This window comes from Sodiomyces alkalinus, assembly GCF_003711515.1.
Source record: "Sodiomyces alkalinus F11 unplaced genomic scaffold SODALscaffold_5, whole genome shotgun sequence".
Classification (NCBI taxonomy): Eukaryota; Fungi; Ascomycota; class Sordariomycetes; order Glomerellales; family Plectosphaerellaceae; genus Sodiomyces; species Sodiomyces alkalinus.
In genome coordinates, this window is record NW_021167083.1 from 596,145 (window position 1) to 608,648 (window position 12,504).

At 56.8% G+C, this 12,504-nt stretch overlaps 2 protein-coding genes across 2 annotated transcripts; both read right to left on the reverse strand.

Annotated features, from left to right (window-relative positions):
• Positions 1-1,640: 1,640 nt before the first annotated feature.
• On the reverse strand, positions 1,641-6,236 carry SODALDRAFT_323983 (hypothetical protein; the record flags this gene model as incomplete). Its single annotated transcript, XM_028609846.1, has 3 exons — positions 1,641-2,817; positions 2,878-5,463; positions 5,575-6,236. 3 exons carry the CDS (start codon positions 6,234-6,236, stop codon positions 1,641-1,643), a joined length of 4,425 nt encoding a protein of 1,474 aa, XP_028466323.1.
• A 974-nt stretch (positions 6,237-7,210) lies between these two features.
• Positions 7,211-11,005, reverse strand: SODALDRAFT_277414 (RNI-like protein; the record flags this gene model as incomplete). Its single annotated transcript, XM_028608062.1, has 5 exons — positions 7,211-8,524; positions 8,584-8,891; positions 8,951-9,229; positions 9,319-9,791; positions 9,870-11,005. 5 exons carry the CDS (start codon positions 11,003-11,005, stop codon positions 7,211-7,213), a joined length of 3,510 nt encoding a protein of 1,169 aa, XP_028466324.1.
• Between the last annotated feature and the right edge of the window lie 1,499 nt (positions 11,006-12,504).

The window sequence follows — 12,504 nt, forward strand, 5'->3', positions numbered from 1 at the left end:
TACCGATTACTGAATAGGGAATAGTGCGCACAAGGCATCCACTGAGGTAGTGGTGGGAAAGACCGTGAATCGGGGATCGAACGCAGCTGAACATACAACTACGCTCCACATGCTTTCTCCATCATTCGATCCAAGATATCCAAGATGGGGAGATCGGCGGATCGAACAGACCGGATCTTATCAAGGGCGGTGAACATTGGATCCCTGAATGGCCTTCTTTCCACCTGATGTCGCCTGGGCTTGGAATAGCCCCGATCCTCGAAATCGGGCCTGCAATGACGACGACGACTACCGAACTCGGATCCTCGTCTATCTTGCAGTTCCGTTCCGTTACCTTGGCTTGTGCTATAGTCTATGACGATCAACGGACACCAAACCCAATGCTCTACCTAGGTGCTCTGTTCTGTTCTCAGCAACTAGCCCATTACAGAGTTACCGGTAACGCCGCCGAGGATCTCCGACTGCATCTAATCGGCCTCTTTCACCAAAGCTCTCAAAAGTCACGATTCACCGCACGATGCACGTATTGTACGGATAAATTATCACCTATCAAGCCATCACCATCCATTGGTCCATGCGACCCTCCCCCTCCCCCTCCCCCCTTCTTCGAAGCCCGCCGTTATCATCGCGTCGCGTCGTCGTATCGTTTCCCGCTCCCTTCCCAGAGACAAACAATCCCTGCTTCTTCGCTCACGCATAATGAACTAATAATTACACTAGTTTACCATCAGCCAGCCATCCAGCCAGCCCATGAACAACGCATCTAGCGTAGCCCATTATGAGACCGGCTCCGTGAAAATGGCCAGCTGAACCTCTTTCCGTACCGCACCTTTTCTCTTCCCACCGCTTTCGGCAATCAATCACTTTCGCCATTCGCCACGAATGAAACGTCGGTTTTTTTTGGGGGGTGTCTTCCCGCAGACCCGAGACAATGTTCGCTCCCCTACTACGCCAGACCCCAAGCTGACCCTGTGTGTCCTTTCTCGTCGTGATACGGCGGCAGGCAGATTTGGCAGAAAGTGCACACCGCATCAAGGACGGGCCGTCAGCATGCGTCCATCGAACGGGAGGACTCTCGGTCCTTCGCATTGGACACAAATCTCCGTGCAAGACCTTAAGACTTAATAGCTTACATGGAGAAGAGCCGACGAACGCGGAACCGACCTCTCTACGGTAGATGTAGCTTGTTCGTTCCATGGCCACGTAAAGACACAATACAAACGAAACGAAACGAAACGTCCCAGACCCAAGGCGGCGGCGGCGGCGGCGGTGGGCCGTTTGGGCCAAAGTTTGGGCCGTGAACAACTCACCAAACATGGTTCGCTTGGACGCGCCTAGTTCGGGAAAGGCCCGGCCATCCCCCCCTTGATATACAAGGGTCCGTGTAGCAAATCTCACTCTTCTATAGCAGACGGCGATATAAGCACAGCACCGCTGGGAAGAGAGAAACGGCAAGCTTAACAATGAAAACTGAAGAATGCTTTTACCAAAATGAAAAAGAAAAAAAAAAAGAAACGAAAACAACTACCAAATAGAAACATACAAACATAACACTAACAGACTCGGTGACCTAATTTCGGCCTTCCCTCATCCTTACGTAGCTTTGTCGCAGAGAAGAGAAACCAGACAACCGGGCTCCTTTACAAAACACGTCCTGCCGTGGCCGGCCTGCTCTTATCCTTCGTCTGCGTCTTCTTCAGCGCCTTGCCCAGCTGGATCTCGCCCAGGAACCCCGTAGGTGGTCCGCCCGAGGGTCGAGGGGCAGGCGGTGCGTCACCTCCAGGTGGTGGAGGCGGTGGGGGGAAAGCCCCTGCGCCCGGCATAGGAGGAGGGCCCGGCGGCGGCGGGGGAGGGACCCCAGGGGCAGCCGTCGGAGGCATGGGAGGGGGTGGAGGGGGGGCTGATGTCGGGCCTGGTGGGGGCGGCGGCCCGGGTGGCGGTGGAGGAGGCGACGTGGGCGACTGCGCGTTGGCCGGGCTGGCGGGCGTCGACCCAGACTTGTCGCCCATCGCCGACAGAGGCCGAGGTGGTGCCATGGTTCCGAAGAGGATGGATGCCAGCGCCGCAGCGCTATTGCCGCCCGGTCTGTCGTCATCGGAGTCTTCGTCCTCGTCCTCCTTCTCGGAACCCCAGTCGTCTTCTTCAGGTCGTCGACGTGATACCGGCCCAGTGATGACAGGGACAGGCGCAGGGGCTGGCGCTGATGCTGACGTAGTCTTGGCCTCGTGTGTCATGCGATGGAATGGGTTCGTAGACGCCTCGGGCTGAGGAGGCGGGGGAGGGGGAGAGGGAGGAGCCGCTGGTTCAGATGCAGGTGCCGGTGCTGGTGCGCTGGTACCGTTGGGCTCGGATGACTGCGAAAGCATCCGGAAATAGGGGTTCTTGCTTTCGGTATCCGACGGAGGGCTGGTCACAACGGTCGGGGGAGCCGGGAAGGCGGGCGCCGGAGGGGGGGACGCTGGCTTCCTCTCCAGCTCCTGGCTGCCGATCTGGCTACCCGCCTGCGTGGGCGTCGACGCCTGCGGTGTGAGCCGTTGAGGGCCATCGTCGTCATCGGACGAGCTGTCCTCGTCCTCGAGAGCCTCGAGCTGGCGTTGGAGCTCCAGCTCGCGCTGCCTCGCCGCCTCGATTTCGGCCCGTTGAGCAGCAAGCTTAGCCTCCTTCTCGCGTGCTTCGGCCATGGCCGCCTTCTTCCGGCGCTTCTCTTCCTCCTTCTTGAGTTTGCCCTGCCGGACCTGGTCCTCGAGCGCCTTGAGACGGGCCGCAGCTGCGTTCCTCTCCCTCGAGAGATCATCCTCTTGGTCTCTGGCTTGGGCCCTGTCGTAATTGTTAGCAGACATTTCAAAACAGCAGCACTCAGATACCTGTGATACGTACTCTAACTCCTGCGTAGCACGCTGTTGCTCTTCACGCTCCCTGGCCAAGCGCTCTTCCTCGGCTCTCTTGGCAGCAGCCGCTTCCTCCTGCGCCCTCTGCGCAACTTCGCGTTCAGCCGCCTCCCGCTCTGCCGCCTCCCTTTCGGCCGCCTCATTCCTCCCTCCCTTCCTTGACGGCGGAGGGGGAGGTTTCTTAGAAGCAGCGGCGGGCTCGGCCGTTTCGGTGGCGGGAGGCGGGATGCCTTGTTCCTCAGCCAACCGAGCCTGACGCTCAGCTTCCCTACGAGCATCTTCCTCCTCGGCCTGGCGGAGCTTCGCTGCCCGCTCCGCCCTCTCGCGCTCCATCCTCTGGGCCACGGTCTCCCCCGACTTGGAAGGGGCCTTGATACCCAGAGCCGCCAGCCGTTCCGCCATGCGCTGCTCGGCTTGCTGCTTGATAAAAGCGGCGCGCTCCTCGGGTGTCTTGAACGACGAATAAGAACCGCCCGTAGGAGTCGCCGTTCGGGAGGAAGGCGTCGCCGCCGCCGCCGCCGCCGCCGCAGGACTGGCGATCCGATCAGGCGTTGGTGCGCTAGGCGACGCCTCGACGGCCGGTGACGCCGTCCGCGGGTTGCGTCTATCCTGCGCCCGCAAGCGGGAGGCGCGGCTCGACCTCTGAAGGTCGAAAATGAAGTCTCGGACCTCGTCCTCGACGCCCAGGCCGTCCTCCCAGCGCCGCTTCTCGTGCTCGTTGGTCGAGTCGGCCGCACCCTCCTTGAGGCTGTCTTCAATACCGCGCGCGAAGTCGCGCACCGAGTCCTCCACGTCACGGACCATGCGCTCGTTGGTCTCCTTCTCTGTCCTGACCTTGATGGCTTCTTCCTCGAGCCGCCTCGACGCGGCCTCGTCGTCGAAGGGCGTTTCGATCTTCCTCCCGGTGAGGGCTGCCGTGCGCTGCTGCATCATCGCCTTGGCTCTGGCCTTGATCCTGTCAGACTCGGTAACGGCGCCTCCAGGTCCGGTGCCGACGATGGCAGGCGCACTGCCCGGGTTGGCCTTGGCGTCTCTCAGTCGGAAAAGCTCCAAGCGTGCATCGTGCATGGCCTTTTCCGTCTGTCGGACTTGGGAAGCCAGCTGGGGGATCCTGTCCGTCAGCTTCTGCAACTGACGTTTGAGTGCACGTCGCTCGGCGTCAGAGTCGCCCGTGGCAAGAGAAGCATCCGGATGCGCGTCAATGTCCTCTTGGATGCGTCGGATGCGACGGTAAAGGTCCTCAGCTTCTCGTCGGTCACGGCGGTCGAGCATGTCCTCCTCCTCGATGGCCTTCTCATCATTGAAATCCATGGCATCCAAAAGGACCTGTTTTTCCCGGATTTTCTTCTTGAGCTGCTCAATGCTGAGATCATCGGTGGACGACGCCACCGAGGCTGGGGAGTCGGGACGTGGAGAGCTGTTCCCGAGGCGTCGCCGGGCGCTGGACTTGTAGCCAACCTCGTCGTCATTGTTCTTGAATACGGTTGCATCCTTGCGACCAGTGCCGGCAAGATTATTGTCCCTCAACGATCGGCTCTTCATGTAGCTCACGCCCGTCTTCTGGGGCAGGAGGGCGGCGCCCGACCTGCTGCGCATGTCCGACTCGTGGCTGAGCATAGACTTGATGGTGCCGATGGAGGCGTTCAGGTTCTTAGTCGACGGCGGCACGAGCTCGGGGGGCAAGGTGTTCGGAATGGGGTAGCCATTGAGCTTGCGATAGATCAAATGCATGGCCACGGCGAACTCGTCGAGGTCGAGACGACCCTTATTGCCGCTATCAGAAAGCGTCCAAACGCGCTCGAGATCGGTTTTATCAAGTCCACTTTGTCCGAAGATCTCAATTGCCTGGCTACCGGCGATGAAGCCCTTGCCGAGGCCATCCCAGGCCCTGAACAAGTCGTCGTATCTCTTCTTCTCCTCCTTTGTGATGGCCCAAGGAATAACCGCATTGCCCTGGAGACCAGCAGTCGTGTAAGTATGCTGTTCGCGGCCCTGCTGCGGCATCATTCTTGCGTGGAGCGCGTCAATGTTAGGGAGACCGGATGCCGGGGCATTCACGAGGCCCCATTGACCAGGTCGGCCGGTCGGCTGGGCATTCAGAGGCACAGTCATAGTAGCTTGTCCCATGCCCGTCGGCATCGGGGGCATGGGGGGTCGCGGACCGGCGTATCCCGTGGGCTGGGGGTTCTGCATCGTGGGAAATCCAGTCTGTTGCGGTTGCAGGGACTGGTTGGGTCCAAGAAATCCTCCCTGTTGCTGCTGGCCAGGGAAACCAGTCATCTGCGCCTGCAGGATTTGGGAGTTGGACGGCTGCGGCTGGGGTTGGTGGATGACAGGAGGAGACGCAGCGCTCTGCCGTCCAGTGAGGTCAGGCGCATTGCTCGCCGGAGTTGCCCCTGCCTCGTCCGTGATGCTGAAGTTGATGATGTCGACCATGCTTGACACTTCGTTCTGGATATGTTCCGGCAGGCTCGACGGCAGGCCCTTGCCCGTAAGCTTCAAGTTGCAAAGGTACATGGCGAGAGCGAACTCGGGGAAGTGAAGCTGACCGGACCGAGTGGTATCAGACAAAGTCCTGGTGAGAAGATGGAAGTTAGCAACCGGGGGTAAAGAAGACCATGTGCATGTGACTCGACCAAAAGAAAAGGAGGAGAAGGGAAGAAAGAAAGAAAGAAACGGGGCTCACCAAATGTGAGAGAGAGAGTCGCCATCTAAACGGGACCTCAACAATAGGTCTCTAGCTTTCTCTCCAGACATAGTAGTGGAGTCATCCCCCACGGCAGACTTGAACAAAGTCTCAAACTTGGCCTGGTCCTGGGCGTTGATAAAGGATAGCCGGACATTGGGGATCTTGTTCGCCTTTCTCTTCGGCGCCGGCCGGGATTGAGGCGCACTCTGTCCAGTCTGAAATGAGGCGGCCATCTGTTGGAATCCCGTAGGCTGCGGCTTCACCGGCTGAGACGGCTGAGACGGCTGCGGAGGAGCAAAAGCACCAACGGTAGGTTGCGGGGACGACTGCGGCTGCTGCTGCTGTTGCTGTTGTTGTTGCTGCTGTTGCGCAAACTGCTGCTGAAACTGGGAGGGGACCGCGGGCATTGGAGGAACGCCGGTCTGGAAGCTCTGTTGCGGTTGCGCCTGGCCAGGGAAGCCCGTGAATTGAGGTTGCTGCTGGGACGCCTGGCCCGGATATCCGGTGAACTGTTGTTGCAACGGAGGTTGAGCGAAGGGGCCAGGTTGCAGCTGTCCCGGCTGTCCTTGTCCCGTGGTATTGAAAGAGCCGCCATATTGAGGTAGGCCTGGCCGTTGATTGTTGTTGCCGCCCAAGAAGGCGTTCGAGTTCGAGTACATGGCGGGCGGCGGGCGGCGGGCCGAAGTTGGCTTCTGAGGTCGCGCTGTGAGACAAGACCACCGGGGAGGTGATGACGCTTTGATGTCACGCCAGGGAAACGAAACAGCAAACGAATCGCCAGGAGAGAGAGTAAAGAGGGGTTATCGAAGGTAGAGGAGAATTATTCCACCCACAATATTGGATTAAAGAATGGAGGGGGATAAGATGTTGCTGGAGCAGCAATGACTGCGAAGCCTTGTGGGTGACGAAGCTTCGCACTCGGATATCTGTCCAGGTAGGTTCCTGCTGATGTCTGGGAGAGAGTGGAGGAGATTGGATTGCGAACTCTGTAGCTGGTTGGCTGGTTGGAGTAATAATTACTGGAGCCTGGACACAGTATCTGGATACTGTGAGCCCCCAAGCCTACGGAGGTACCCCTGAGCTACCGTACCGTAAGATTTAGTGGACTGCTCCTCGTATGGGTACGGACTACTTTTACACTGTACGTACACGTACGGAAGATCTACACTAAGGTATTTACGTTTGCAATTCGTCATTGTGCAGTTTTGTGCTTCGATTACTAAAGCATAGAAACCTCCACATTCGTACATTGTACGCAGTATCCATACAACCTACATCATTCATCCAACGGCTGCGATAGAACCAACTTCTTCACAGAAAAGCATCGTTCAAACCAACCAACACTTCATATTTGATAAAAGGGTATCGTGTGCTACGCTGTGCGACCCCGAACAATAGCCTCTACCAACTCCAAGCATATATGCCACAAAACTTTTATCCTCTTACAAAGTTACATGCCTGACTTGAACAGTCGCCGTTCCCCTATTCCCCTTGCTTGTTCACAGCAAAATTGTTCCTCTGGGTTGACACACCTTTAAGCCAGTGTGCACTTCGCCCCCTCATCCCACTACGGGGGTATTTGGTGACCATCGGACGACATGGCCCCTGTTCGTAAGCCGAGACCATTCGTACTTCAGGGAGACTCGTCAGAGACGGCCCATTCTGGCGGAGTGTAAAGGCTCGAGAAAAGATCCGTTACGTCGATCACAGGGCTGTCCAATACTTTATCGCCCGATACGTGATGTGGTGCCGTTCCAATGCTGTCGCCCTGGGCCGTACCAACTGATTCCGCCGGGGGCGGAGGCGTCCATGGCCTGGTCATCTCTTCACCCTCTTCAGTCTCCTTCCGGCTATCGGCCGCAGCCTCCGTAGTCTGGGCCTGCTTCTTGCCGCGGTCGACAGTAGCAAGCCCGCCAAACAAGGTCGGTAGGTCGTCGATAATGCCATGAGAACCGTAACCGTAACCGTAACCGTAACCGTAACCGTGCCCAGTTCCTAGGGACGACCGCGGCAGGGCCTTCTTAGCTGCTGCTGCCGCGACTCTGTTCCTCTCCAGGATTCTCTCGATCTGGTCCAGCTTGGCCGTCCACGCTCCGCGCAGCTCCTGCAGAAGCATCATCCTCTCATCGTTGCCAAGGCCCGCGGGTCTCGCCGCATGCTTAGACGACAGTCGACGTCGCAGCCCCGGCTTAACGGTGGCTACTTCGACGCTTTCCATGCTGGTTCGGATGGCGCGGTCGAGCTCGTGCTGAGAGAAAGGTAGGAACTCGTGGATAGACGTATTCCGTTCCAGGCTCCTCGTCATGTGCGTCAAGTTCGACAAGTTGAACCCGTTGTCATGGACGTCGAGTGTCCGAAGGGTCGCGTTCGTAGAAATGGCCGAGGCCAAGTCTCCGACGTTCATGTTAAGTTTCTGGTTGCGGATTCGCAAATGTCGGAGCGATCTGTTCTGGGCTAGTCCTGCCAGGGCACGTGAGAAGCCGAGTCCCAGCTGGCCCTCGTCCAGCTTGGCCGAATACCCGGAGAAATCCAAGCACCGGAGGGCGGTGTTGGTGGCGAAGAGATCTGACACCGCTGCACAGGCTTCCTCGCTGACCTGACCAGGGGTTGCTGTGCCCACGAGACTCAACAGGGATATGGTCTTGTTAACGGCCAGAGCCCTGATCATCTTGATGAAGTCGACCTCGTCCCGGTATTCGATCATGTCCATGAACAATGCTTTTGGCCCAAAGTTGCAGGCAACGGCGCTCGCCAAATCATTACCACCGGTTTCCATAGGGTTGCCGCTTACATAGCAGACCAACTCACGGTTCTGTCCCATGCTGCGGAAGAGCATCGCCACATCCGAACCGTTTATACCGCAGTTGTTGAGGTGCAGGCTCTTCAAATTCTGGGACGCCGGCGAGGACAGGTAGGTGGCCAGCACTCTGATGGTCTCTTCACTCAGCTGCCCGGATGTCAGCGACCATTGACCTACATCCGGTCTCTCCCAGGAGAGGAACTTACTCTGACGTCTGAAAGGTCCAACTCCTCGAGGGACCACTTCGTTGTCGTTTCGTCGTAGAATAGAAAGTCAGTATACCGGCCCAGACAGTTGCCTGCGATTTTGAGACTCCGCAGACTAGTGAAGTGCACGAGACTGTCTCGAACAACCGAGTAGTCGATACTGCCAGAATTGTGAGACGTGTTGAGGACTTCCATGCTCAGTCCCTGGTGTTGAAGTGCGTCCCAAATATCCTCCAGGCTACTCTCGTCGAGGCGGCATCGGGAAATATCCAGATGGCTGATTGTGCCAGGAATGGCCAGTGCTGATACTACACACAACTGGTCAGTCACTGTAGCAGGGCGTCTCGGGGGCCGCGCGGGACCGTACCTAGGTCGTCCACCTCAGCAGTAGTCAGAGGATTGCCACCGAGGAGCAACGTATCGAGGGGGGTGTTTCGTGTTTTCAAGAGCAGGAAAAGCGGCCTCGCTATTTCTTGTTCGATGCTGACACCGGATCGGACGTTCGATGGATCGCACCAGGAAGACAAGACATCTGTCAGATCAATCTTCCTGATAGAGCCCGAGGAAAAAGCCATTGCGTGAATCTCCCGGGATAATATTGGTGCGGCCTTCAGGATGTCCCGATGGACGCTGTCAATGACCAATCCTGCGTCGTATTAGCATGTCAAAAGAAAATCAAACAATGCTTCTCCAGAGGTTTCCCCACGAAAGAGCGGACGAGGACAGGGCACACACCGTTACGGGATACGTCTGCCACGGAGTCGGAGAAACGGGGTGAATCGAACCAGCCACAGAGCGGCCTAAAATCGACGCCCCTGAATGACAACGACTGGAAGTAATCATTGTAACGAAGGGCTTTGAAGACGGCAAGCAGTTGAAACCGAGTATAGCCACCGGCCACTCTGGGACGGACGAGTCGAAACTCGGGGTTGTATTCCTGCTTTTGGCATTTCCAGCTCACCGTCCACTCGGGAGATTCGCAGCCGTACGTCGCGCAGTAGGCTTCGAGCGTCCTCCGGAACCCGCCAAAGTCTTCCCCCAAAGGAAGATACAGCTGGGGAGTGAGACCTTGGACCTTGAAGATGTCGTGTTGAAGATGCTGAGGCCACGCTGGTTTAACAATACGATCTGCCTTCATGAAAGTCGCGACAATCTCTCTGTACCATCGGCTGGCCAGTTCAAGACGCTTTTCGGACTCGCCGGGCATGCTAGAAGATATATCCGTTAGTAAGGGGTATTCTGGGTCAAGGCGAACCGCCTGGAATTAGGGGAGCGCCATGTCTCACCGAAATCCAAGAGCGAATCGGTCGTCATGGGAAATCAGGGTCGCCCTGAAACGGATGAGAGAAGTGAGACCGAACGCCACGTAGGTCATGTCAAGGTCTTCGGGGAGTTTGTGCACCGAAGTCTTGGGTACACACACTAGATAGCACATATTGATCCCGAGCAGCAGATAATACGACGGGGCGTCCCTCCACTTCTTTCCGAAATCATAGCTCTCAGTATTTGCACGCGAAGGTAGAGTCTGTACGACCGGGAATATGCCGAGAGGGCCACCATAATAACCCGGCTCTTCTTCTGCGACGATTTGGCGGATCCGGGACTCGACATTGGGGGCAATGAGGCCTACGGGCACGGAGGACGTTCCCAGGAGTTCCCTGACGGCACGGCGAATATCTGACATCCACAGGTCCCTCTCTTGCGGCAATCCGAAGAGAAGCTTCACGTGGGCCCATGCGACAGTCGGGGGAGCTTCAGACCACCATACATCTAGTGCAAAATGCGGACTCAACCCTTCGTCGTTGGATATTTCGATAATTCGGCCGAGGGGAATCTCTACCCTTTTCTCGGACGGTCCGGCCTCGTGGTTCAACGAAGAAACAGTGGAGGACCTACTCAATCGGTTTGGGGGGGCGCCACCAATGGTGGGAAAGATTGATCTCGCGGCATCGACGGTGGAAAAGACGAGGAGGCAGGCATCGGTAAGAACGAGGTAGTCAGCACGGGCTTTGCGAAGTCTAGCATCGATCTTGAGGGGCCCGTGTTTGAGCACTGTCATGGAGGCGAATTTCACAGACTCGTCCGAAGTCTGTGAGCTCGCCATGGAGTCTTTCGACGCCCGGCGGCTGATTCGGCGAAAGATGGACGAACTATTCATCGTAGGGGTCTTCTGAAGCACTCGACGCGGTGGCGGTGTATTGGCGCCAGAGCGTGAATCGCCATTGTCCGAGAGATCGAAAGACGAGCGAGAGGATATACTGAAGCTTCTTATTTTCTTGCTAATGAAGCTCGCACGCTTCCTGGTGGCAGTCGGGCTCGTTGGGAGGTCGAGTTCGAGCGGGCTTCCAAGGCTACCATCTCTTCGGTGGACGTTCGTCTGCAACGGCGGCAGCGCGGGTCGGAAGGTGACAACGGATTCCATATCCACGGGCGCTGAGGCTTTGCGGTGGGGAAGTCGGAGCGTGGAAACAGTGACAATGCTCCCTTGAGGGTTCGTCCTAGGACGCTGGGCTATGGTCGAACCCTTCAGGCCGATATAGGTCAGAGAAGAAGGTCAGGCCATCTGGGTGGTTGATGACCTGGCGAGACTGGTGAGATGGAGCGAGGCTATCCCGAGATGTAGCAACCCAGCACCCGGGAGAATGTGGTAGAAAGGCGAGAGTAGTGCAGCAAGAATGTTTGCTTTACCTTAAGGTGTTCCGCAAAAGAGAGGACAAAAGCAAAGGAGAGACACCCACAACCGAAGAGGGTCAATTGAACACACGAAAGTGGAAAGGTTGAAGGGTTGAATCGGCGGAGAGACCTGGGGAAATCTCACCCCTCCCTTCCTATCTGAGGATCCATTCTTCAGGGCTGGCAATAAGGCGAAGGCTCCGAGGCAGGCGTGCGTGGGATGTTGGGATGGAATGATGATGCATTTGTTGCAGGGATGAGAGGAGCTGTGGTCCACCGTCCTGTTGATGCAGGTATGAAATCATTGACACCACAAACCTGTCGGTTTTAGTGGTACGAGCCTCCTGTAGCTCAGTGGGTCAACGGCGGGCCCGCAGCCAATGAGGCATTGCGACACTGACGTGGGGCAGTGAATTTTCCGGCCGAGATGATGAAACGGCCAATGAGAAGTGAGAATCGGCCCAGGACGCCATTTCACGTCCGATAAACACGACGCTCTCGGTCAGATCGCTCTAAGGAGTCTAAGCCACCCGAATAGCTAGCCCACAACGCGCCAGGAGCACTACACTACGACACTACGGAGTACGATGCTCCATAATTAGATTCGATCCGTAGGCGGTTTGTGCTTCCTACATACGTGATCCTAGTAAGAAAGGCATCGTTCAACTTTGATGAATATGATGCGATATTTTTGCGGAACAAATGGCGGTTTGACCTCCGATTTAAGAGAGGGAAAACGTTGAAGTGGCCAGATGAAAGGAGGAAACCCTCCGGCGTTGCTCACACTGCTTGGCGAAAGGATCAATTTGCTCTTATCGTCTCAATAATTACGGGGCGTACGGTGAACAGTCATTAATTACGCTAACTCTAGTGACTCTACGTCGTAAGAACCTTTGGACCACCGGATCCGGATACGAAGTGTCAGCGTCGTTTGAGTCGGAGCTAGGTACTAAGCACGGATGCTTACTTCGCATGGTCACGATGTAATACGGAGTAGCACGCTGCACTTTTCCCTCGTCGTCTCCTTCTCTTCGCTTTCTCTGCTTCTCCTGCTTCGAATTCACACAGTCGTCGTGCGGTCGCGTCCCCACGTTGTTTGAGGTGTGCCACGTGCCATGCCATCCATGCATGCATTACCTAAGCCATGACTGACAAGATCGATGACCGTCGAGATTGAGGCCCCTGTCGGGGAAAAGAAAAGAAAAGGAAAGACAAAATACGGTATCAACCCCCCACACGAAGTTCACT